This window comes from Chroicocephalus ridibundus, chromosome 8 (assembly GCF_963924245.1).
Source record: "Chroicocephalus ridibundus chromosome 8, bChrRid1.1, whole genome shotgun sequence".
Lineage (NCBI taxonomy): Eukaryota > Metazoa > Chordata > Aves > Charadriiformes > Laridae > Chroicocephalus > Chroicocephalus ridibundus.
This window is the reverse complement of record NC_086291.1, coordinates 13,688,766-13,716,493: the sequence shown is the minus strand read 5'-3', so window position 1 is coordinate 13,716,493 and position 27,728 is coordinate 13,688,766. Positions and strand designations below refer to the sequence as shown.

The 27,728-nt window shown below is 37.0% G+C and overlaps 1 protein-coding gene across 1 annotated transcript in view; it reads right to left on the bottom strand.

Moving 5' to 3' along the window:
* Window positions 1-27,728, bottom strand: part of AK5 (adenylate kinase 5) — a 96,810-nt gene that overhangs the window by 39,613 nt on the left and 29,469 nt on the right. The window contains exons 7-8 of the mRNA XM_063342932.1: window positions 8,686-8,776; window positions 1,976-2,052 (exon numbers count right to left, since the gene is read on the bottom strand). Of these exons, the coding sequence (XP_063199002.1) occupies window positions 1,976-2,052; window positions 8,686-8,776 (168 nt within the window). The remainder of the gene's footprint in view (window positions 1-1,975; window positions 2,053-8,685; window positions 8,777-27,728) is intronic.

Sequence of the window (27,728 nt, the reverse complement as noted above, 5' to 3'; positions counted from 1 at the left end):
ACAGTACTGCACTCTTGCCAGAATGGCAATGTGTTGATCTGGCAAAACAATGAGAAAAGCTAGCCGCCACATCTGGCAGAAAGAATATTTGCTATTGACAAAGACAATAAGGTTCCATTGCAGTCATCTTTAGTCTCATGTAAGAACCACGTGCAACTTCATTCAAAACTAGTCAGTGCTTTTGTGAACTGTGCAATGTATCATCAGTGAACCATATAGTTTGAAATCATAAATTATTACAATTTTTGGATATTTCTTTCTGTTAATTTTATTTTGTAACTATAAAACTTGTGCTTATTATTTGCACAGCATTTCAAACATTATGAACCAAGAGTATAATTTCTTTAGTGTTCATACTCTGCCAAAAGAACGTGTTTAGAATGCAAAATTTAACATCAACATAATCCAAACATGATTTAAATATACATTCTGCTTTACAGGGCACAAAGGCCTAAAGTCTGCAATAAAGAAGTAGTGCAGTCAAGACAAAGATGATGAGAAACTTAAGAATGGGACTTAAAAAAGGATTTGGAGACAGAGGTAATCTGTCTTCTTGAAAAAAGCCAAACTGAAATAAATGAGATAAAAAGAACAGTAAAAGGATCATAAATTAATGGAAATGAACAGGGCTAGAACATATGACATCTTGCAGGTGAGGATAAGGTGTTGCATTGAATAGTGTGAAAGAAATCCAGTGAATGAACAGATGATACTGAATGAAAATTCAGTTTTGTTGGTCCTGATTTTGTCACTAGCTTTGAAATTTCAGAAGAAAAGATATCTTTTGTGAATAATGAGGAAAGAGGTAAGAACATTTGCAACTGCATTTAGTTGAATGATAAAACAAACAGAACATAACATTCTTTGCTAAGCTGCTCACAAATCAAGAGAAGTGTTTGTGGTACTCATGAAGAAAATGCAAGCAGAGTTGTGCAAAAGTGAAAGGCAGAAACCAAAACATACAAAACCACTACCCTTAAGTATGGTGGTGTGATAGGCAGATGGCTTTAAAAATATTTTTTTTAAGTCATTCTTTTAATGCTTATTCACAGCACAGTAACAAGAATAATAACGCTTATCCTTAGCACAGTATCCAAGCCACAGGAACTTCCCATGTTTCAGTTTGTGCCTCTTGTCCTGTCCCTGGGCACCACTGAAAAGAGCCCGGCTCCATCTTTGTACCCTCCCTTCAGATTTCTGTAAACACTGATGAGATCCCCCTGAGCCTTCTCTTTTCCAGGCTGAACAGCTCTCTCAGCCTCTCCTCGTAGGAGAGATGGCCCAGTCCCTTAATCATCTTAGTGTCCCTTTGCTGGACTCTCTTAAGTAGCTCCATATGTTGTACTGGTGAGCCCAGAACTTGACACAGTACTCCAGATGTGGCCTTACCAGTGCTGAGGTGAAGATTAGAGGGGGAAGATGTATACAACCCTTTTTGCTCTCTCTAGCCTTCGTTCTTCCTACGTACAAGGAAAATGCTATCAAAATACAGTTTTTGGATGTGGATAGAATGGGATCAGCAGAAAGGCTGGTTTCAACGCACTGTAAGCATTCGTTGTTGTTTTATTCTTAAAAACACTTTTTCAAGGGGAGAATGTTTGATTTGTTTTTAGTTACATTTCACACTATTTTACTTTTATGCCTCTCTCTTGAAAAATATTTTATGCCCTCTTCCTAAATATACAGTAGACTTACAGTGCATTCCAATAATTCTGTCTGCCAAGATTTTAAAATTTGTCGAAGAAACTCAGCAATGTATAGTAATGGAAGATATGGACTCTTAATACCACAATAATATTCACTCTTTTCTCATAACCAGAAAACAACCTCTGTGTATCACGAATTTACTTATATTGCACTTAAAAAGCCCTTTAGCTTAGGTTCCCATAAAGTTCTACCACCTTGTTCAGACAAATTGTATGGCACAGTATATACATAAACTAGAAAACTGTATAGAGAGAGGCCATAAAATTACCTGGTCTTCAAAGTCAAATTCTGTATAAACAGTATCTCCAGAATCCATAATCAGACCACAATCGAGTTCATTTGGCCCTAAAACGGGAGAGAGAAAATTAGACTTCAGAAATGGATTGGAAATTTTCACTTTATGTGATGGAGCACTGTAATATTTCCACGTGTCTGTATATATGCAAAAACTGTGATCCAAGCAACAATTCACGTGTGCTAGAGTACCCAGGTGAATGGTATTCCATCAACAAAGCCTTCAAAGCACCCATAAAAGCTACCACAGATTTTAATAAGGAATGGTGAATTGTTTCGGCTAGATTACAAATTTATTGGACAGGGTGTTCTGTGTGCCATGACTTGCAATTGTAAAATTGCCATGGGGATCTTGGCTCAGGGAAGAATACAAACCATGTTTAGAAAAGAGAAAGGAAAATACTGACTAATTGGTGATTAGCAGATAAGGATGCTGGAGTGATGTTGATGGGGGATGGAAGCAGCATGCTTCCAGCAGCAACAGTCCTCATTCCTATCCTACCCCTTTCCAAGGTGACAGTGTGGCTCTGCCCCTTCTTCCCATCATCTTCCTGCGGCGGGATCAGCAAGTCATGCAGCTTCTTGCACTTGGGATGACAAAATTCAGTTGCTGAAAAGCCTTGACCTGGCTGAGCTTTACAGTTTAGCTTCAGCCGAACTGCTGAAGGTGCAGCATAACAGAAATTGGGTTTGGTATTTCAAGAAGTCATGTAGGGGGATAATCATTGCTAAACCAGAATGGGAGGACAAAACACTAATCATCTTCCTATATAAATATAGGACAGGTGTAGCATGGACATCATATTCATATTCTGGCATTATCACTCCATTCAGGCTACCTCACTTCTGGGCAATAAGGAAGGAAACAGTCTCCTGTGGCCTCCAGATGGTGCAAACCTAAACCAAATCCTGCATATATTCAACACATGTCAATAGGCACGTGACTACAGGAGTATTTGTCACAACATTATTAAAATGAGAATAACAAAAATACTGTAATGACACACAGAGATCTAAGAACTGTAACCAGCCTGTAGCCACAGGGGGATCCAATCACTGTCTTTATGTGAGGAGCAACAGGTAACACCAGGGGAAGTATAAGGTGTGTTTTGTTTTGTGCCCTCATGTCCCCAGTCAGACAGGATCACTGACGAGAAAGAGAAAACAATTCCCTCCCTCCTGGGTTACAGGTCTTTCTGCCTGGGTTACAGGTGTCTCTACCTGGTATGATGTTCCTGTAAGCACTGGCATTGAGAATATATAGTTTTAAGACTATTGCTGACCTGGAGTTGTTTTCTCACCATTAGAGATGTTTGTATGGTTGGCTGTCTGTAACAACCGCCATCAATAACAGATTTTGCAGTTCAGTTTGCACCAGATGCATTTATGTATTATCTGCTTTTGTTTGCTTTTAAAGTTTACATAGTAATAATCTGTGTAGGTGGTGAACTAAACATCACTAAGAGAGAGAACAGAGGAGAGGAACTGGATGTCATGATGATTAAAACCATAACTGCTTGGTAGAGATGATGATTATTCCAGGGGGTCTTAATTTGCAGTCCATATTACAATTGCTGCCAAATTAATCTTTGATGCAACTCTTTGGACTACATAAGAGATACTAGGGAAAGACTTGGGTCTACCATCTGCTGGTGTTTTTGTTTCCATTCCACCCCCCCCTGCCCCCACAATATTCGTGTGTACTTTATCAGATTGCTATAAAAAAAAAACCAGAAAGGGATTATACTATTGCTACCGTAGAATGTCGCATGTATATACAGAGCATGTTCTCTGGCATATACACTTTATCACCTTTTGAAAATACCTGTCTGTAAAAGATATATGCAACCAGATTTACAACTGCTGAGAGAATCTTAATTTTTTGATTTATTTTACACAGCTGACATCTCACTCTCAACATTGTATCATTGTTGATAATATAATTTAACTAAGCTTCAGTCATCACCAGCACTGGCCTACCTTGACACATCAATCACTTTTAAAGGCACTTGTGTGCAAGTATTTGATTAACTGTCATTTAACTACCAAGAGCAGTATGTATCCTTAGCTAGAAACGTTAATATGAAATATGGTGCCACAAACTTAAATGTAAAGGTCAGGCTGAAAATGAATACTCATGCATAATGTATCTTAAGTGATAAAAGCTATAATGGTTATACAATTTTAATATGGTCAAGCATCTTAAGGCCTTTTTTCTTGAACTAGGACACCAGTCTCCTTGGGGAAGCATAGCTCCTTTCTAGGGTATATTCAAGGCAGGTTGGGAAAATTGAAAATGTCTTTTCTGTCTTGGTTCAATGAAAATTAACAAAACTCATAACCGTCTATCACTGAATAGTGTACAGACTTCTCTACCCTTCTCAAATTGCCTAAAGAGAAACCTGCCAGAAAGGAATTTAAGCAAATGGCTACTCCCAGGACAAGATAAAGTGATGAGGGGACATTTAAGACTATTTATGATATCCTTGGTGCGGTGTGAATAAGCACGAATAGATTGGTATCCTTCAGCTCAATTTGTTGTTGAAGGGAGAATATTTTGCTGAATTTGGACTAAATCTTGCTAAAACAGATCTCCTAGGGTAGGACTACAGGCTTGCTAACTAATTGCTGATACGCATGGCAGCAGAAGCGTACCAGGCTGCCACTTTGCAAGGTACTGGGAGTCTGTAATCCTGATGGCAGGCAAAGCTACTGACAAGGCTAAAGCCAAGGGCAGAGTGTTAGAAAGAGTGGATAATTCAAAACTCAGCTCAGGTTTTCTAAGCCCAAGTTTCAATCAGCAATATTTTATGTAAAATTTGTGGCAATGTTCAGCTATCAAAGGAGAAACACAAAACGTTGACTTACGGAAAAGAGGAGGATTGGTTAAAGCATTTGGAAGCAAACAAGTAAGCCTGCTTTTCAGTGAATCTGCAGGCTGCACATCGCATGCTCTGACAACAAATCAGCTGATCATAAGTAAGTTTCATCGCCTTTTCTGAGTTGTGTCATTTTTCCTTTGATAAGCTGCTACACTAAAAAATAGGCTATAAAAAAAATTAGTACTTGTTTACCAATAGGAGGAAAGTCTTACAGTCTGAATTGTCCTAATTCCTTTCGAAGGGATGCCAAGGTCCATCAAATAATCTCAGCTCTTGCTTAACTTAGAGACTTCACATGCTTGTATGAACCTATTGCAAACGATCTGAATAACTGTATCAATTTCAAAAGGGGAAACTCAGCTAAAAAAAAATTTTAAAATTAAGAAAATGCATGAAAGCTCTACTGCCATGGAGAAGTAGCTTGGAAGCAGCTGATCTGAAAAGGTACTCTTATTACTTAAAATATGTTTCCTCAATTTCAGCGCATGCACAAAGTTGAGGTAAGGGAGAGACCTGGTCATTTTTATGTGCCCTGTGTTTTCCTTAGGGAAAAAAACAGAGCAGATTTTATTAGGTAGAGTACTGCACAATTAAAAAATAAATCAGTTGGAAGTTTTTATTAAATCCCTGTTAACTGAATAATCAGCTCTCTGGGGAGGAGCAGGCTGATGAAAAAAGAAACAGCAGATCAGCTAGAATGCATTCCCTTTTTTTGCTAGGCTTTGTATCTTGACACTGAAGACATCATAAAGATTTGTCTTGCCAGGAACCCAAGAGGATCCAATGACACAGCACTGAAGGACGAGTTGAATTAATGGGTGGCTGCAGTTGTACAAGGGTGTGCTGACAGGAGCTACCCCTGCCAGGTCTGACAGTCAGGGAGAATGACTCCCCTGCCCCAGGAGGGGTGTGAGGCTGTACTCAGTCGCTTCCTTCACCATAAGGCTGTACTTCTAAATTTTATGCTGTATTTTATGTATTGTTTGTTGCTCCTGAGCTGAACTGCACAGGACTGACCATGGAAAGCTGAGAGGGTACAGCTGTTAAGAGCAGGTGTGTGACTCCTACCACAGAAATGCAACCCATAACCCAGGGGCATCGTGGCCATAAATGTCTGGTCTTGTAAAACATTTCAATGTTCTGAGACTGGGAGCGTGTCGCTTTCTCTGAAAGTGTGTTCATCCTTAAGTTTTCATGAATGCAAATGTCAAGCATTGCTTTTTCACAGTTCACTAAATTCATTTATACAATGAAACTAAATTGTACTCATCTGTCCAAATTTATCTGCAGTTGATTTAACTTCCCATTACAAGGTAGCTATACCCCATCATGTGAGTTAATTAAGTCTGCTCCTTGGACCATTTGTGTTTTGGCAAATCAGCTAATGTATTTCCAATCCTTGCTTAAATCCATTACTTATTTCGAATCTTGGTAGCAATTCGATTCAATGTGGTTCATTGGCTCAAATATGCCCATAGTCATATTTTAACAACTATAGTATTTGCACTGTTCAACACTGACTGTCATAAAAGTAATCTAAGATTATCCTGTGAAACATGTTGCTTCTCTTAATAGCATGTTTAAGCTCAATAAAATAAAAATGTCTTTTTATGTTATGGAACATGCTCTGAAGCACCGTCTAATAACTCAATTAATACATGTTGCGTATAAGCACTTGGGCAAGACAAATGCTTACAAGATAAATTTCAAGTGGAATATAACAGAAATAATTTACTGAAGGACTGATTAGCATTAGAATGATTACATTTTAATGTTGCTCTCAGTAAGCAGCTTCTAATACAAATTTTATTGCAATCTTATACTGTTGAGCTCCATGACAGGTTGTTGCTCTTAGCAACAGTGTTAGTATGTCGTAGAAGGCAACAATGAGAAAATTGCGTTTTAATCTAGAAGAATATTCAGTTGTTTTCTTTCAGCGTATATTGTTACACAGTTGATTACAACTGGATTTTACAGTTATAAAATGAAAATAGATTGATGTGCAGGCTTGAAAATATTAGAAATATTATGTTTATATTAGCCACAAGGAACCAAAATACATTGACAAAACACAAAAAGTGAAATCAAGGCAATGCTGGAATTGTGACCTCTAGAAATTAAATATCCGGTCTTATAGGATCTCTAGAAATCCTACTTTGAATCTTCTTACTATTATTGGTGCTCAGGTCAGGCACCAATTAGATGATTGTGGCATGGCTTCTGGTAAAGATCATAGCTCTCCAATTATTTTGATGAGGAATTTATTAAGTATATCAGACTTTCAAGGCACTGATTGGAACTCATCCAGAACCACAACCAATTTGTTCAAATTGTTTAACTTTTGTCAATCTGTTTGTCAGAGCTAGCACCTTTATGCCACTTCTTTCCTCTTCTTGCTATTTGGTACTTAGCTCATTTAATCAGCAAATCCTCAGGTAACTATCAATACAATGATATACAGTGGGAATGCCATTTTAGGTTTGTAATCAATCTCTTGCCTCTAGGAATAAGGCTAAACACAAAAGAGGTAAGTGTGTCACTTAATGGAGAACGCTGGTAGTCTTTTTTCTTGTGTGCATCTTATCTCAAAGCTGGCCATTAGAAACCTGTTTTTTTTATCTAATGCACTTTTTATCATTCTCAACCCCACCCCCACGTCCCCCTGCCTTGATAATGAAATCTTTACCCCATTTTGAACATTATCAAAAATAACCTTATGGGTGGGTTTTATAGGTTAGTTAGCTTGGAACCTCCTTTCAAATCTTCAAAATACGACCTAATCTTTCTGTCTGAACTACTGCTCTTTGCAAATGTCTTGCTAGTAGAAAAAAGTAATCCCTCCTTTGTCAAAGAGATAATGGATGTATCGCTACCACTAGACTTTATTGTGCTTCATAAGTTCCTCCTTCCTTGGCAGCCCCCAGATGATTGTTCATGATTACAAATAACTGAAGCTACTCTGCTGATTTATGGCAGGTGAGTTTTCCTTAAACAGAGGAGAGATCAGATACATTATTTTCTCCACTATACGTATCTAATCTTCATTTTAATAAAGCTAGTAAAATTTACAGAAAAACACTTCACCAAGAATTTTCTTTTTCTTCTTGTTTGTTTCACAAGACATTTATGACCTCATCTACCTATATAACCCTCATGGACCCTGAAGGCACTCAGGGATGCCATGTGTAAAAAGAAAAAGTTGTGAAGTTACCAAGGAACATTTTCCTGTTCCCCTCCAGCAAAATATTTCTGACAGATGTTTTGGACTTTCAGTGCTTTGGTTTTTAGCTTCAATTCTTTTGCAGTCCTTTGTCCCTCAAAGACTTTTTCTTTGAAGATATTCAAGCCTCAGTAAGCACAAATAATAAATATATAAATAAATAAAACCCCCAACCGCCTGACTTATATTCACACACAGTTTCATATTAGGGAGGAAGTATGATCATTAATCTCTTTGGACTGGTTTTCTGGTGAACACTGAGGTATCATTTGGAACTGAAACAGATAGCTGACAACTGGAATCAATCAACTTACAAAGTTTTCGTATTAATGATACAGTTGCTTAGTGGACTATCCATACTGTTTTAAGGTGAGCTTGTAGATGATCCTAACAAGATGTTAGGCGAGTTGTATGAAGTTTCCAAGTGTAAAGAGATTTTTTTGCCCTTGGTTGTGCAAATGTTTGAGGTCAGTCAAGACTTTGCTACAGTACATACATCCATACTTGAATATGAAAAAGGCATCCCACCAATGTCAAATGCAGTACAAAAGAAGTGGTTCTTTAAATCTGACATTAACTCACCTGCTGCAACCTCTTTGTTTGCAAATAGTTTATTGTCAACTGCCGAACTTATGTCAAAGAATACTTCTTCTTCATCTCTGTCTGCATCAAACTATGTCAAAAAAAAAAAAAAAAAAAGAAAAAGTTGGCAATCAGACATTTAGCCACTGCTTACTACTTGGCTGAACATCAATGTGTAACATGACATATCACCTCAAGCCTTCTTGACAGGAACTTTTCCATTTTTCTGTGTGTTGTCCATTGCTTTAGGTATGAATCATTTTAATTTTGACTGAAAACAAAACTAATTTTGTAAACCATTTTGCCTATTTTTTAATAGCTTGTCAGGAACAGAAGCTGCAGTAAAACTGACTTGCTATCAGAGACGGAAGTTTCAAAGCAGAAAGTAAAACTAGTAACGCATATTACTTTTTCAACCGTTGGATGAAAGCGTAGAGACTTCTTTTCAGGGATTAGCGTAACTAACTATTTAACTTGCAAGTGAAAAATTTTCAGCAATATCTGAATTGTCTGAAACCAATTTTTGCGACGTGTACACGTGTATGATCTCTTCAACTAGTTAAGCAAAATTCTTAGGAAAAAGTAAAGTATTTTTGAAAGTCCCCTATTGTACAGAAAAGAAAGCTTTCCTTGCTCTTGCACTAGCAGAAAGTGTATTGGCTCAGTGATAATTAATAAAATCAGGAAAGTAAAGCTCCTTTAAAATGGCAAATAATTAATTTCTTACCGTTTTAAACTTTTTTAATTTATTCTGTCTTTTGCCTGAATTCTGATACTGATTCTCTAAGCTTTTTTCATTTATTCTATCTTTTGCCTGAGTTCTGATACTGGGTCTCCAAAGTTTTTTCTCAGCTCTGTCGGACAGGTTCTTTTTATAGCCAGGTGACATGCCTGACAGTGGGTTTGTTTTTTTTCTTATCGTATTCATCAAGCTTCATTAATTTAGAATAATCTAAATTTTAATTTAGAATTTAAAATAATCACTTATTGAGGCTTTCTTTGGAAAAAAATTGGACACTATTACTGATGCTCTGGATTTTTTTATTCTTTCTTGAACTGAGGCCAGGTGCACACTATGGAAAAAGGGAATACTGTAACCTCAAGGTACAGGAGCAAGCAAATAACGGTCGTATCAGACGGCTGTCATTCAGTGCATGCTCCCCTGGATAAGAGTCGCTATTTTCAGTCATGCTGTATCTTCAGTGTAATATGGTTTAGGATGCAGAATGAACCCCACAGCAAAACGCATTACACTAGCAATTACATGGTCATGAACTTCAGTGGGCTCTTTCTTCCAAGTCCTAAACTGTTGAGCATCTTTTCAGATGTCTCACCAATACCTGCCTGTCTCATGGTAAAAATAATAGGCAGGGAAAAGCCTTGGAGAGAGAAGTTCAAACCCTACTAGGAACTTTGCGGCAGAAGCTAACACTTATAGAGATTTAGTTGTTTTCCAAATTTCTATCTATCTCAGAATGTAGCATGATACTTAATGAGTTAATTTTAGAGAGATACTGAATTGCTTGTCTAACACCTACCATTGCAAAATCAGTACCACTCTTTTCGTTATGCCTTATGATGACTTATATATTATGTATATTACTTAAACTGTTCTGTCACTGGTAACAAAATTTGCTTTCTTATGTCATTTTCCATCAGTACCTCAAGGTAAACTCAGAGGCAAATATCAGCCCAAGAATAATTATTTAAAGTGGCAGATGTCAGAAATAGTTCAAAAATAGGGAAAGAACATCAAAGATACAAAGAATGATTCTACACACTGGGTCTGTGTGAACGAAAGAAAATGGAAGCTTGTGGGAGGCCAGAGTCTACTAGAGAGAGGCAACCATTGTAGCAAGTTTGCTGCCAACAAGCTTGACTCTCAAGCCCTGTCCAAGTGCTCAAATCTTAATTGGTATTAGTCCTGTTTTAAATCTTTAAGGTCTTAATATTTAGCTTCATGCTTAGCTCAGCCCTAGAGTTCACTTCCATCATAAATGAGCCTACTATAATTATCAATACATGGAGTTTTCTGACTGGTTCTTGAAATGGAGTTTCTGGCTCTGACCCTAAGGACAACTTAGTTCATCCTGTGATGCAGCAGCACAGTTGTCTATCTGTCTGGGCAGACATTTATCTCTTCTTGAGTAGTTATTTTGCCTTTCAGTGCTAATCAAAATTCAAAACACTATTTTTTATTTATAAAGCAGAAATTTGTTTGTATTTACCTATTAGAAGGATTACATCTTAACTTATGTCAAAACTGAGGCTTGTGGAAGAACAGGTCTTAAATGAACCTGTTTGGCTACTGCTGGACAATTTATTACCATGCGCCAAGAGCAGCTTTGGAATTTCCTTGTTGATAAGAAAAGAGTATTGAATTCTGTGAATTCTTTTGCACTGGTCTGTCTCCGAGAAAGTGTGGGGATGTGCTTTTCTTCTGTCGCTTCTCATCAAAAACTGTACGTGTTTCATTAGATATGCTAGGGAAGACGTATAATATGATATTGTGGGTATGTGTATGCATAAAAACCAGTAAATTGTAATCAGGTTGTGTCTGATCATTACTGCGTAGGTCACACCACACTTGGAGAGATGACAGGCTTGCTTTCTCATTAGTAGCATTCCTCTGAATAATCCAGTTTACCATGAAAAAACACATGATCAATCTCAAAACGTTCTGAAGGTTCCAAGAATTTGAAACATCAACTTCCCCCATTCAAAGAACACCAGCTGTGCTTCAGTACTCTGAAAAATCTGGTCTTTGTAATGAAAGCCTATATTGTCACCCAAAGAAAACCAATTACTTGAGGTTTGCACATAGACCCAGCTTTCCCCTCACAAAATGAGAACTGTAATACCCTGAGCCACAGGATGGCAAGGTAGCTTTCATAGAGAAAATACTTTTGAAAGAAACTAAGTAACCGTGTGAGTTCTGTATTTCATTGAATTGCTAAACATTTTAAAATGAAATCCTTACGATAATTATTGGAGGCTTGAACAAAACATAAAGGTACTCAAACAACCCTATTCACAAAGAACAAACAGCAGTAAAACTTGTATTTTTAGCGGAACATGTCTAAATCAATAGGTTGCTTTCCCTACTGAAAACAAATGACTATTTGCTTCAAAACATAGCTCTTTGCAACTAAGTTATCTACTGATATCTTTATGGATGTCTCAGTTTAATTATAGTCAAGGCCTGTGTTTTATAGAAATATAATTTTTTTAAACATGCCACTGAGAGCATCTGCAATACACAAGACACATTAACTGTATTGTTATCTGAGTTGATACAGTCTTTACCGGTGATGCAGGAAGAAGCAAAGTATCTCTTCCCTGTGACGTCAGTGGGGTTTGAGGTCTGAATTCATTCTATAGCGTTTCCCTCAATGAGACACTAATGGGGTTTTTGTACTTCACTGTCTCTGTTTTGTTGGGGAGGACCTCAGGACAAGAGAATCACATTACTTTAAGAAACCAGCCTAAATCTCAGAGCCAAGAAAGGTTTCGCAAACCTTTCCGAAGTACATTTGGGGGCTGTACTTGGTAAAAATCTCATGAAGTCCTTCCCCCGCCCAACAAATACATATGGAAGCTGTAGGGCAGCTATCTCCACATCACTTCTATGAGTGGTCCTGCTTCCAAGATTTAACTCCCTGTGGTGAAGGAAACCACGAGAGGCTTTTTCTAACTTCTCTCTCCTCAGTTCAATAATGGTGTTTCTGTGGGAGGAAGAGGTAATACAGCATCATTTGGGAGGATGTGAATTTACCACACCCACACACTGTAGTTTATTCCAGTTTCACGTGAACGTTGTTGAACTGGAGGATTTGATACTGGCACGCTGCTATATATAAAAATGATGGAAAATATTTTCTAGATCTTATGCCTTGTAAATAATTTTTCTAGGGAAAGCAGGTTGTACTTGCTGCTCTCAGAGAGAAAATTATTAGTGTTTCTAAATAAGCACCCAACAAATCCTAACCAATAGAAGCAGCTTCACAGAAAAATTGTCCAGGTTGTTGAACATTGTGAATCTCACTGGTCAATAATGATAAATGGAGGTTTGGTAATACCACATATTGAGTTAAAGAAAAAGGCGCACACCTCTTCTCACATCTGTCAGGGGGCAAGCATCAAGGAAACTGCAGTTAACTGGAATTTTGGGTGAGCGTGAAGTCATTCAGCCTGGCGCTGCCCACTACGGACTGATTCACCCCCAATGACAGTCCTTGCAGGTGGTTTATCCAAAATGACAGCTCCAAAATAGGGGATCATAACAGCCTTTCAAATTGGAGTACAGGAAAACTAGAAAGAAATCTGGTTGCAGCAAACTCGCAGAGAATTCTTGTTTGTGCACTTTAAAATAAAATTAGAAATGGAGAAAGGATAAAAAAACCCCAAGCAAATACGTGTACTTAAATAGTACTTGCAACAGCTGACGAAAATGTCCTCTATTTTAGAGCATGATGGATGTCCATGTACAGAAAACAAACGGTGTCCAAATTAAAATACTTATTGGGCTAATTGCTCTATAGCAATATTCCCATCCACCTCAAAATCAAATAGGATTTCGGGAATTGGGTGATGAATGCTCTATTTGCTCTCTTTACAGGCAAAGACTCAAACAGTAACTGCAATTCATAGATGTCTGAGTCTTTTCTCAGTCATTGAAACATATATTATGTCACTTGAAATCCCTAAAATATTGTACGTTAAAGGTACGGGTGATCTGATTATCAGACCCACTTGCTGCAAGCAAGATGGTATTCGTATGTGCTGTTTTGAGCTCTTGGTCTGGCTTCAGTAGGAAGCTATTTGTTGCTGGTCTTCAAGAGCTGGAGTGAGTAGAGTGCTAAGCCTCTGATCATTGCAGTCAATGCCCGTCAGGAAATAAACCCGACAGAGTTGCTTTGCACTGTCCTTTAAGTCATGTCCTCAAGTACAGACCTTTCTGTGGTGTTTGACTGATCTTTGGCTGTGGAAAATAAGCCATCAGACCTCCAGACATATAGATAGGAGGGGGGATTTTTTTCTCAGACACAGCAACTTCTGAAAGATTTATAGTGCACAACTAAGTGAACACGACTTGGGTTGTGCTGCATAGTCAGAGGCTCTAATTGTATGCGCGAACAGGAATGCTGAATGTAAGACAAGTGATAACATAACATCGTGGTGTTTGGTGCAGGGGTGACAGCTCCTGAATGCTCAGTGCAGTCCCAGTATCCACAGCTGATAAACTGGAGGGATTTCCAAATTGGTTAAGATAATGACTACTTAATTGCCATGTGTAATAAGGGAAGAATTAGGGCTGAGATCAGAGAAGGCTGAAAAATTAATGTTTCCTGTATCTTTCCATGGGTAAGAGAAATTTTACAAGTTATTATATCCAGCAGACAAAATTGTAAGATGCAAGGATGAAGAGCAAGTGAGAATTGAAGCAAACAGCACAATTTATTCTGATGCCAGATTCTTTACTGCTTAATTAATCATAATTGGCAATGGAGTCCCCATTTAAAGATTGTTCCTAAAAGGAAAAGTAGTAATACATTCAAATTCAAATAGGAATGAATTCAGGAAAGTCTGCAGTCTAAAAATTGCTCTACATAGCCAGAACTGTCACTTCAGGCTTTATAATTCATTAACCAGCTATCCATGCAAGTGCAACACAATCCCAGTTTAGGAAGCAGACAAATCATCCCTGTATTATCACCTGCAATGGAGGAATAATTTCCTTTTAAATAAAAGAAAAAAGGAAGGTAAGCCACAAAAAAGAGGACATGGCTTCTCGTATCACAGTTATCCTGTGCTTTTAAAGGAGATACCAAGTTTAGAAGTCAGACTGTACCACTGCCCTTGAAGTGTTGGTATATTTTGGTTGAAAAGTTGACAATCCTTTAGCTAGTAACATAAAGAGATTCAAAAGATTGAGCAAGTTGTAATGATTTTCAGGTGGCAGTGGCTATAACCGTGACAAGAAGAACTCACTATTTTTATTCCGGCTAGATTAGGCAGGGGTTTGCTCCTGAAGAAGTGAAAATAAATAAGGACTAGGTTTATTTTACCCTTGGTAATACAAAAAGGTGAAGTGAGACACACACGTGAGTGTATAGGTGCTGCTTTATGATCTTCAGACACCCACACAGAAATCCCTTTACTATTGTTGTTCCATCCCTATTTTGCTTCTCATAATAATTACAAGCTAATTGACTTGTGCAGTTACTTCTAGAGAACTCTGGAAAAAGCAAATGAAAAAAAAATAAATCAGCAAATGGGAAAACAGTAAAGAAATATGTGAGGAAAAATATATAAGGTAGGATAATAACCACTGGGAAGGGTGGATAGGAAAAAAGAGCTCAAGCCTTGTATAGGAAAAATAATAAGCAGAGGAACTGAGGAATGAAGCTGGAATGTGCAGATTGGGAGCTCAAGGAACATTTCCCTATTATAAAGTACACTCTTGAAAAAAAAACAAAAAAAAACCCTTCAACAAGCCACAACACGTGGGGGAGGGCACATAGGGGAGACATATTTCTCTGCAATCCATTCTCTAGTTTTAGTGTTTTCTATCTTTTATATCGAATACTTTGAAATCTCCGATTAATTTTTTATATGATATTGTATCAACATACAGAAGAAAAACTACAACTGAAATTACACTAGAGCTCATCAGTGATTTATAAAAAATCATGCAATTAGCAGAGGTTATAAATTGGTATCAGACAGAAATTTAGAAAAGAAACTGGAGATTTTATCACCATTATTAAAATCCTAAGGAATACTCTGTGTTATCTAAAATAAACCACTTAACACCTTATTTTTTACCACAAGAGTTCCACACAGGATTCATAAATCACTGCAGAGTCCCCATGCTTCCACTATTAGAGTTTCTCAAGTTCCACTTGTCATGGGAGTGTCTATTGCTATGAGTGCTACTTGTAAAGAAGCATGAGGGTGAACATTTACCAGCCCTGCATCGAGCAGACAGTTCTGTAGGAGCTGCTGCTAGCTTTTGTATATCCCAAACTCATTCACTCAAAAGAGGTGCAATTTGAAGCCACTAGCTACATTATTTTTGCTCACATTAGGTGCACAGACAGAATCGAGTATGGTAAGAAAAAATTAAAATTAAACCATCAAATTCAAATAACATCTTCCAGCAACATCAATGAGAACTGAAATGACCTTCAAAAAGAGTAACTAAACAGTTATAATGGAAGCCATCAGCTAATTCAACTGCCTTATGCCACAAAATGTGAAAATACAAATACAGTGTGCCCATGCACACAGACACATCAAACCTGCTCTGCTCCTCTAGAAACAAAGAGATGGACCCTGAATAGATTTTTGGACTTTGTTATAGCAGATATGAAATGCAAAAATTATGTCAGATTCTGGCCCACTCCCACATGAGTACAAAAAAGGATATCCCGGGACACTTGTAATCCAATTGCTAATCATCTCCCTTTTCTATTAATTTGGCAGTACATAAACAATGCAATTACTACAAAGAGAGGCTTTCGGTTTTTTTGTTCTTAAAATGATTTTCTGTTACTTCCTGCTAAACTGAAGAACTTAGTGCCATGGCACACAAGTGTGGAGATGTTCTGACAGTTTAATTCCCTTCACAGTAAAATGTGAGAGTCCCCTTCTCTGGAGATTTTCAAGACTCGCCTGAATGCAGTCCTGAGTAATGTGCTCTAGGCAATCCTGCTTTAGCAGGGGAGTTGGACTAGATGATCTCTAGAGGTCCCTTCCAACTCTGAAGATTCTGTGATTCTGTAAAACTCTGTTAAAGTCAGCATCCATACTTGTAATATGGAACAGTATGACACCAAGTAAAAGGTATGTCTTATCTGAAGAAACAATTAGCAGTAAGCAGAAGTAATAGGCTGTCTTTGTAGGTTTATGTGGAGTAATAGCTTTTGATAGGCAGGAGGAGGAGGAAGTCCTGTCTTTATGCTGTGATCATGTTGAGCAACACCCTGACTTCTATCAGTTTTCAGCTGTTAAAAGCGAGCACCTCGGGCAATGTATTGGTGAGAGTTGATGGGAAAGACACCATGCAATTATGGGCCCTTGTAGAGCAGAAAATGGGCAAATTGAAGGAGAGCTAGATTTGATTGGGGGTGAGGGGAGAAATCAATAATTTGGTGGTATGGCAGGTAGAAAATTAATGAACTAGAGGGAAAGGAATTACTTGTTTGGAAGAGAAGCTGATGGAGGTAGAGAGTGGTGCCACAGAGTGGTTTTGGAACATACAGACTTTTTGTAACGCTTAGATGCAAAGCCTTTCTGTCTGAGCAGATATTTAAGAGCACTGGTTGGTTAATTCTCTTCCCACTAAGGATATTCACCTGGGTGACTGGTGACTGTTATGTGGAAAGTAAAAATATTGCTGCTTTATTTCTGAAATGATTTTTGCATCATGTTTTCCATTTCCCCATAGGGACTCTGAGCTTCCAATAGGCATTGTGCTCCACTATATTTGTATCTCTTCAACTTTTAAAAGCTGAAGTCAGTTTAACATAGTCAGCAATAAACAACTCAAAATGTTTCAGCCATTTCTCTACACTACTATGACCCCTACAATAAATATTCTGTTTGTCTCTGAAGTTGTCATCAGCAATCAGAACTGAATCAGGCAACATACGTGTTAGTTCACACAGTGTTTAAGGGACATGACTTGCGCGTGTTTGTTTTGGGTTAACTGACTTGTCGACTTCTAGAAGTAACTTTTCGAGCTATAAATACAGCCAGCATCTCTACATATAAACTCTCTATGCATATTCACTGTGCAATGACTGCAAACTTGCACCTTGACATGTATTACATCTGTCCAGCAGCTTCTATGGCAAAGTCAACTATATTAATTATTTTTGAAGATTAATTAAAAACAGAGATGCTTTAGCACATGTACATATAGAGACCTACCTTGAAAGCACAAACACTTACTTCTTCTTATTTTAAAAAATATGCGTTCCACTGTTGGAGTAATTTTCGCTATGCATTTACTTTTTAAAGGAAATTGCCTTTAAAGAGGCAAATGGTATTACAAAGAAACAGAACAGTGGTGTCAAGCAGCAAGACAGATCACGACTGAGGAGCTTGAATGGAAAACTGAATTACAGTTTGAGTTAGGAGATGCTCCATGATTTATTTGTTACTCTGTTCCTGTAGAACCCAGGAAAACATTCAGCCTGAGGGAGAGATCATCTTACTCTCTCCTCCACTGGGTCTAAAATAAATTGCTTGATTTTTATTTTAATGCACCTAACCCTAAAGGAAGGGGAAAGGCATTATTGATTACAGAGTCAGATATGACTGGATGCTGTCCAAATCCTCATACAGCTTTAACAGCCCTCTGTGTCTTAGCTTGCAATATCCTTTCTTTCCTCTTACATTACCGGAGCTCACAGCGATGCTGCAAATTACGAAGCGTTAATGTAAAATTCAGTATTTTGAAACCTAGACAAAGGGCAGAGCAGTACAAGCAAGTTGCATCAGGCTCAGTCAATAACAGCTGTAGTTTGTCAGTTTGCTGTATACAGCTCAGTGGCATTACAGGAAGATCTAGAATCACCCGATTCTTCCCCAAATTTGTTTTTTCGTTTTGTTTTTGTTTTGTCTTTGTTTTTTCATTCCATAGCAATAATGCCTGTCCTCCAGTAGTTTTTCTTCCATCTTTATCTAGGAAGATTTCTGATGGGTCTTGGATGTGTCCTCATTCTTCAGAAGCTCCTGGGAGCTCACCCTATTTCATATAAACCAAGAGACTCGTTGGGAATAAACTAGTTAAGGACCAGTTGCTACAGCGTAATTCCCCTATCTTCTCCAGCACCACATGAGACAAGTACTGGAATGTTCCCATTCCCACAGCACACAGTTCAGTGAAACAGCTCTGATTACAAAGATGTTCAAATAAATGCTTTCCTTGACACCTTTACTTTTTAATATTAAGTGCAATAGGACTTCTCAGAGAAAATGAGCCCTAAAGCTGCAGGACATTAACAAATATGTTTGTGTGTGTAGAGATTTTTCCTGAATGAAGTATAAAAAATGTATATCTTCCCCTGCCTGTAGTGCTGCTGGAGCTCCCGTGTCACTGTCCCTTTTGTTTAAAGCAAAACCAAATTGTTTTCTAACATCAACTCCCACAGCACATACAGATCACAGACAAGCACCCCAAATAAATATATAGCAATATTGGTTTCCCAGAAAAGGTTCATACAAGCAACAACTGTAATTGAAATGAAGCAACTCAAACAAATTTTAGAAAAACTCAGAAATAAATGCCATTTCTTCCTATAAATACTATTTTCTTCCAGTGATAGTTTGCACTTTGCTGCAATGAAAAGCATTGATATTGCTGCCAAACACACCAAATATTTCCCTTTCAAGATCAATAGCATTTCTCCTGTTGGCTTTGGTGGCAGAGATTCTGAATGACAGTACTAAAATATTGTAGGCTGGTCTTTCACCATTAGATGAACCAACCAGTACTGAAAATATTATTTTTGCCTATGTATCATCACAGTTTTGCAAGGAAGAATGTTACCAACTGAAAGCTAACACAAAAAGTCCTGCGTTAATTTCAACTGCAAATTTAACCAGTTAAGAACTGGTTAAATTAACAAGAACTAATGACTCAGATGCAAGAACAAGCATAGGGTATACCATAAGCCTAAACATTAGCTGCTGTGGGGTTTTAATATGAAAAATCTGCACTTAATTCAGGAAATAATTTGACATTTGTAGGTGTCTAAGACCTTAGCAATATAGATAATTTAATCTGCAATAGCTGTAGTTATTCAAAGTGGAATTTCAAACTGTAAGAACTAGATAATTTGAAAATTATTAGCTTTTCTATTTTCCTTGGAAGAGAAAAATAAACGTTACTTCCCAACTAAACAGTTCCTATGTATATAAATAATTTCTGACCCAGGATAAGCAGTGTTTCCAGCGGTGGTCTCTATATTAATAAACTTTGTAAATGGCATTGAATTCTTCATAATAAGCCCTCCTGTGGTCATCTTGAGCTGAAGAGTTCTAAATTCTGATGAAATAAATTATTTACCTCTAGAAGCATGACTCATACCAAACTTAGGATAATATTCAGCAAATGCCAGTTTGAGTTCAGGATGAGCTCACAAAGCCAACTTCCAATTGCGCTGCCTCAGGAAGAACATGAATTTGTTTCCTGCAGCAAGAAGTGAGTGCACTGCTATTTTAATTTCTGTACCAGAAAGTTCTGTTTATCTGTCTAAATTATTGGAGCATGCTGCTTCAGAGCACAAAAGAGATTATTTGATTTACAAATGAAAGCTGGCAAGCTAACGAGATACTGACAGAAACTATTGCTTTAGTCATCAAGGAATATGACATTCTTGCATCTAGCATATATTTTTTGGAAACAAATGTAGGACAAAATCCCACATGATTATGTAGGCTGAAAGCATTTTTTAAATATCATAACAAAAAAGTGGACGAAGTGGAACTGATTGACATATCTTATTTAATTTTTCAAAAGCTTTTGACAATATTGCTACCCAGAGGCTATTAAATGAAACATAATTTTAGGGAAGCACTAAATAATATAATGGGTTTATTAAAAAAAAAAGTATGAGAAATGTCCAGGGGATGCGTTGTCAACAAGTAGTACAGAAAATGGCCACTATATTGATCAAGGAAATAGAAAGTACAAATCAGAAAACTAGAGCAGCCCACTTACCCTGAGTAGGGAAATGAAGACTAAGAGGAGGCAGGGATATCGTTAAGAAATCCATGTAATGCAACAATAGTGTGTGTTGTAGGAGAAAGATGAAAAAAAGCCCCAAGCCCAGTAAGGATCAAAACGAAGCCTCCACAACCTTTCTTTTATTGTAATTTCATAACTTTACGCTTGTCTGTCCACTACCTGTTCGTTTGAGCTAAGTGAATTATAGACTACCCGAAACTCTAACACTCGAGGTCTAATACCATAGTATTAATACATTGTTGAGATATCAACAAATGGCAAAAACAAGCCAAACGACCCATATTAATTATTTATACAACATTATCTATAAAAACAGCTATAACCATTGCTTCAATTTACACAGAAAATTAGAACTTTTGATATACTAAAGGAGAATCAACTATACAGTTCCTAAACAGAAATTATTTTATAAACTGGGGGTCTTCTCTGTATTAAAGTAGCTTCTGGCTAGTATTCTCCATCACTGCAGATCCTTCACCGTTTCTGCATTTTTCTGTTGGATGAGACTGCATTATGGCGTTTCTCACCCTATGGTTATTTTCAATGTCATCTTGTGAAATGGCAGACAGATAAATATCTGTGAAGCTTCTACCTTTCTATTTGCTGCCTCGTGCTAGTATGGGGTTTTTTTCTGACTATTTCAACCCTTGATTATTTTAGCAGAATAATTTTGATCTTACAGCTGTACAGTGATATTAATTTCTACTGGCAGAACATGGACAGTTAATTACAAAATTAAGTGTTTTCAAAGTGTCTACTTTTGTAATATAAATCAGCTCAGAGTGTGCGGAAGGTGTACCTCTCTTTCAACCTTCACCAATGTTGCAGTAATGACTAGAACTCAAAAGGTGACTAGTAGCTATTTAGACCATTTAACAATTATCCGTTGTTTTTTATTTACCTTAACATAATGAATATTTGATTTATGTTTGCCTTTCTTTTATTATTAAAATGTTACTATTAATAAAATTATTATTAAAACCATTCGTGTTATCCAGACAGAGTGAATGGCATAGGCTCTCACACACTTATGGACCCTGGAAAACACGTTTGGTTTGGGTTTAGGATAGGCTTTAGGAGAAAACACTAATTTGATTGTATTTTCTGCTTCTGAACAGTTAAGGAACAGCTATACAATTATAACTAAGAATTGAATTATAACTAAGAATTAGCAATTGAAAATTAACTCAGTATAAGCTTACAGAAGCACTGTTAAAAGCAACCCAAAGTGTAAATGGGTATTCTTGCATGCTTCTAAGACACAAAAATATAAGAAATGAGACATATATGACAGATTCTAAAATTATCTATAGTTCATATTGGTCAAGATACTCTGAAAAGTTGCAATGTGAATAGGTGTAAGCAATGTAGTCTTTATTTTTAATATATTCAGTAAATTAAAAAAGCGTTAAGATGCGATTTATAAGGATAGAACAAGTTCATTATTAGGTTTTGTGATATTTAGTCTCAATTCATTTGACACTAGGCTTAAAGATATCTTTTACTGCATTTTTTTCTGTTTAAGATTCTAATTAAACCAATGGCGTTCAAGAAAATGAAGATTTCTTTACCTTTGCAGGGAAATTACTTAGAGTGAAAAAAAATAAAGTGTGAATACATCTCTTTTTTTTTTTTTTTTTTTTCCCCTTACAAAAGGGATTGTGGGGGGATTTTAGGTTCCCACTCTGTTTTCACATGGTTTAAGCAGTAGTGAGATAGAAAACAAAGTATTTTAAATATTCCTTTCTGTGTATATAACTTTTTGTTTTAATTCTAAATCAGATGACTTGGATGATCTGACAGCAAAAACCTTTTTAAACAAAAAATAATTTCAGATGATCTTAGGCCTGAACGTGTTACGTTAACTCAGTTTTCTGGCATTCTTTGGATACCCGTCCCATTTTTAAGTAATAACAATATATGGCAATGCACTCTGCAGATAGTCAAATTCATTCGGTGGGTCTCACCAAGCATATCCTAATTACTAATCATTAATAGAATTCCAATTCCCTCCTTTTGCATATCATAAATCTTATTAGATCTTCTAACTCTTATGGAGTATTATATCAAAAGTAAATTTTTTTTTTCATTCTAGGGGGCAGCCTTCTCCAATAGGCATGATAAATGTTAAGCAGAAAGTATCAATACTTGGACTCACTCTAAAAGTGGACTTGTGATAATTAAAAGAACAAACCCAAGATTTGCAGAGTTTTCAAGACAGTTCAGATATGCGAGTTCTTAAAGCTAATTTTCAGAATCTTTAGTTGAAATAATTATTGCGTTCCATGCAGTCATTATTGCTAAGGAGGAAACACAAGTTTCCTTTATCTTGGACTATAGTGTTCTAGCTCCCAGAAACCTTTAGAAGTCACTGTCCAAACTTCCAGAAAACTGTAATCTCTTATTTGATTCTATTAGTTTTGAGAGTAGTCTACACTGTCAAAGAAGAAAAATAATTTGGAGGCAGATCCTAATTATTTGTAAAGCTTACTCTGTATTAAAATTATGCCGAGGGAGTAAGGGAACCGACGAAATACAAATACACCATCAAACAAAAGTTCATGTGGACAAGTCTACACTGAACAAACTAGATCCCATTTCCGTTAAAAGCTCTCCACTGGGTCTTAGGATGTTGTTGACTTCCTCCTCCCTCCAGTGTGGAAAGGAAGAGCCTACAGAGAGCCTATTTATATATGCTGGCTCTGCAAGCAATTGATTTTGCACACTAGCTAATTTTTAACTGATTCACTGATGTGAACTCAACCCACTCTTACCTCATGTAATGAAGATCCTGGGTACTTGCCTGTGGCTTAATTTGCAAAAGGTTTCCCACAAGCCTTCTCTCAGAGCTGTATAACTTTTGTAAATACATAGTCACTGAGGTAGACAGTGACTCTACATACTTAGGTCCCATCCTTACTCCAGTGAATAAATTAATGCAGGCTTCTATCCCCGCTTAGGACTTTTTTATTGGTCCTTTTCCATCCTCAAGCCAAATCATGCGCTCGAAAAAGGTTAGATTTAGGTCTTGTTTCATGCCTCAAATGTCAGTCATTTTCTACTAAATTTTTTTTCAGGGCATCTTTTTTTTTTTCCTATCAGCAATGTTCACCATGCTTGTGCAATTCATGGGGAAAAAGAAATTTTGCGATTTCATTTGAACTTTGCTGAATATAAAAAGAGCAACTGTAATCTTTTACTTAAAGAATAATTAATATTTACAAGGTATGTTATCAGGTTATAAAAAATTGTTGTGCAGCCTTAACAAGAAGCTATCAAGTAAATTCTGTTGAAGGTTCTCTCTAACATAACTGGTTGTTAAGCTAAGGGTTTTAGAATGGATATCTTTCCAAGAAACACTGACGTGGTTTCTGTTACCAAGTCCTAACCTAACCTATGAGAGAACATCCAGATATTTCACTTATTCTGTATTACACTCACCCTACTAAATTTAGTGATTTTTCTGAGGAGTGGTCTCCTGATTGTAGTTCAAGGATATAATGAATAGTTCTTAAAACCAAACTCATCTCAGAATTCACATGGCTACTGACCCTCTTCCTAAAGTTCAAGGGATACGAGAGAAAATGAATTGCATAAATGAAGAAAAGCCTCTGTTCACAGTACTGGAATTGAGCTCATTTGTGTCTTGCACCCCATGAACAGGGTCAGAGATGAAAGCTAAAATACCCACAAAACCTTTAATGGCCATCACAGCACACTGAGGCGACATACATAGCCTGAAGGACAGCAGAGATAATGTTCTTGTAAAAGAAACAGAAATGAGCTGCCTTGGGTTTATGTGAATCTATATTATGTACAATCTATATAGTGAAATTCTTGCAATAAGGTGCAGATACAAAGAGGATTACTGGATTATTTTTTTTTCATTGTATTAAGGACTGATAAATTTAATAAGCAACTTGACTACAAACTGTATTGCCCACATTTCAGATTCCCTTTTAGTAAGGACTCTGCATTTATACAGAAGTCTGTTCTTTTCAGTAAAGCAGACCAAAGTGCACAGAAGGCAGGACACAGTATGAAACTAGTGAAAAGTACATTTTAAAATTGCCTAATTGGCATCTTGCAGTGGTACAACAGGGAGATGACCTCGGCATTACAAAAACTGTATTATTAGCAAAACACAATGGATGGTAAAATGCAAGAAAAGACAAGACCTGACATGCTAGACAGAGCAGATAATTTTGAAGTACTGGTATTGAAAACATGAATGCAAAGCTTAAATTTGACCTTCTGGTTAAAGACAGGAGGAGAAATCCAGTGGAGGACATAATGAAAAAATACTAAGATTTGCCTAAAACCAACCTAGTTTTAGCAATTTTATTTTTAACAACACAGATCAAGGCGTAACATACGTATGAACAATCCTAGATATATAAATAACCAATCATAGCATGTTGCAGTGAAAAGATGACACATTTTACACATTAAGTCCTTTACTTGCTATACCGTGACTGGCATGAATGATCATGTTGTTGGCATAAAAAGAGATTAACCGTTGAGAATGGAGACAACAGTTCTTCCTTCACAGAAAATTACAATGATAATTGTGACTGCAGTGTTATAGTCATGTCTTGTGAGGCTTCTTTTCTTTTATTATTTAAGTAGACTATTGAGTTGCAGAATGTGATATGGTGACAACAAAGTGAACGGATAGCTATACTCACTGTCCATTAATGAAACAAACTGCAGTCCTTGATCAGATGGAAAGGTACAAATGTTAACCCTGGGATTAGGAAGGGTGGTAATTGTGCAAGAGGATAAAGGAAACATGCTTAGTTATAGCAAAGACAAACTGCAGAGCATTCACAAGAGAGCCTTTGCCAATAATTTTAGGCTATGTCTACATGATACAAGGCAACGCTGTGCAGAGATGTTTGTTCTAACACTAAATGACATACCACAGTTACAAGGAACAAAATAGCCATGTTAATGGCTACCCAATGTGTGAGTATCAGTGAATTTAAGAAGCAATGAAATATTACTTCAGTGAAGTGCTGAGTTAACACAATAGTGGTGTTTCCTAATTCTGGAGTATTTCATACAGTTCCTCAAAGGACTGTTTGATAGATATTCTTTAGTTGTATTAAAAACAAATAAAATCCTCCAAAGAGTTATCAGAAACATTCAAAAGGATATTCTGCAAAGGGGAAGGTGTACTAGGGGAAAGCTGTAGTTCTCGCTTTAGTACTGTCTAGTGTGGTGTGCTCCCCGAGTCACACAACGGATGAGAAGCTCTTCAGCTTTCTTAGTTCGCCACCAACACTGTAGCTACATCTAACCCTGTCTTGTTGAGCATAAATGCTGAAATAAGACTCCAGAATGCTGGAGAAAACTTGCAGAACAGGTCTAGAAGATTAACTGCATCAGACTTTCCGCTGACGGTCTGAGTATCTCTTCTCCATTTTGACACTTAAATGGCTTCCTTCATTACACTACCTGAGCATTCACAAATGTGAATAAATTTATAATGCATTAAAAAAATAAGAAATTGTAATCTTTTATGTGCCTCCTCTATTTCATGTATTACATCTACAAGAAATGAGTAAATGCTCAAATAATTACAGGATGATACTAGACTGCATGACTAGAAGCCAGTCCACTCAATCTCTTTTCACCCATCAGAACCAAAGTTGAGTATGGCTGATATCAGAACAAACATTCAGTTGCCATATGCATAAGGAAATAGAAATATTTGATAATAGCTAATGATACAAACTTAAGATTCAGAAAATAAGGATGTTAAATACTGGAATTGTAGGGCACAAGCCACCAGATATAGTAATTTAATAGGACTGTGAGAGTGAGAGCTGAAAGACCATTCTGATTATACTGATGTAGCAACTTGCATGAGTTGATATCCAAAATTTTTCCACCAAATGGCAGCAAAATGGTTTGCCATAAAATCAGGAAGTCAGTCACTATAAACTTTTCACAGGGAAGATCCATCAGTGGTAATCAGAGCTGGAAATCACTAATGGAACTTTGGTAAGAAAGTAGTATTTTAACGGTTACAGCAAAGCATGGCTGAAATGCAATTTTGGTTCTTCTGCTGGATGTTCACAAAATCAGGTGTGGTTTAGGATAGGGAAGTTTTCTTATGGATGCCAAGTATTCCTGATTCAACACAAAAGGACTTCCCAGAGACGAGGTGTTTTGTCCAAGATGGTTTCTTAATGTTTCCTCTAAATAAGAAAAATTAATCTTCTTTAAGTCTCACTTTAATTATAAAAAGGCAATTAGAAGCTAATATTCACCCAAAGGACACAGCTTAATTACCTTAAGATGAAATGTTTAAAGTAACTTGAAGAATATGTAGGGCACGGTATTTTAAACATCTCTAACAGTTCATTTCTCTGCATGATAACTTGGCTTAATTACTTATCTCAGCTTTAGCTTCAGATCTGTTAATTTTAAACACGTATCAGCTCTCACAGGTCCAGAAATGGATAAATCTGGGATAGTATGGCTGTCAGAAACAGCATTCCCTCTCTCTTTCTGGAGTTCCTACATCAGCTTGGCCTATGCATTCACCCGTGGCTAATTCTATAGCCAGACTTGTCAATGTTTGTTTCTTTTTTTCAAAGTCTGCTTATTCATTCAAACTACTGGGGGTACAGCGGGCAGGACAGATTTCAAAAAGCTTGTATTTATTTAAATCATCATGCTTCCAAAGGTAGAAAAAATCATAGTGTTGTACCAATGCTATTCACCTCAGCAAAGAATTTCCACCCTCAAGGCTTCTCTGCTTGCTTGCATGTATGCACAGACGGCAAGTTTCCAAGCTTGGTCATTCTCTGGCAGACATTAATATTTCTGATACACTTAACTTGTTGACATAAATCATACAATCAGAGGCTGAAAATATTTTGAAGCTTGGAAAGTCTATATGGTGCACATGCTTCCACATATGCACAAATTACTCATCTATCTTTCCCATATAAAATGTGCATGCATTTACAAACAGTTTGTTTAGACACACTTATACATAAATTTCACTTATATACCTTCTTTTGTACGTTCTTCAAAATATCTCACAAAGCAGTAACACATAAATAGTGTTCAGACACAGTGTAAAACCTAGCACTGATGAGAGCAGGCATAAACTTTCTCTAGTTCAGCAGTTCCACGGGAAACAGTTCCAGGTTCTTTCTCATATCCCAATTTTTCAGCAAAAGAGCTACCAAACATAGGAGAGACACACAGACCTTTAATTTGCAATGACAGCTAGATGACTTTCTGTGTCTAAAGAGATCTGGTT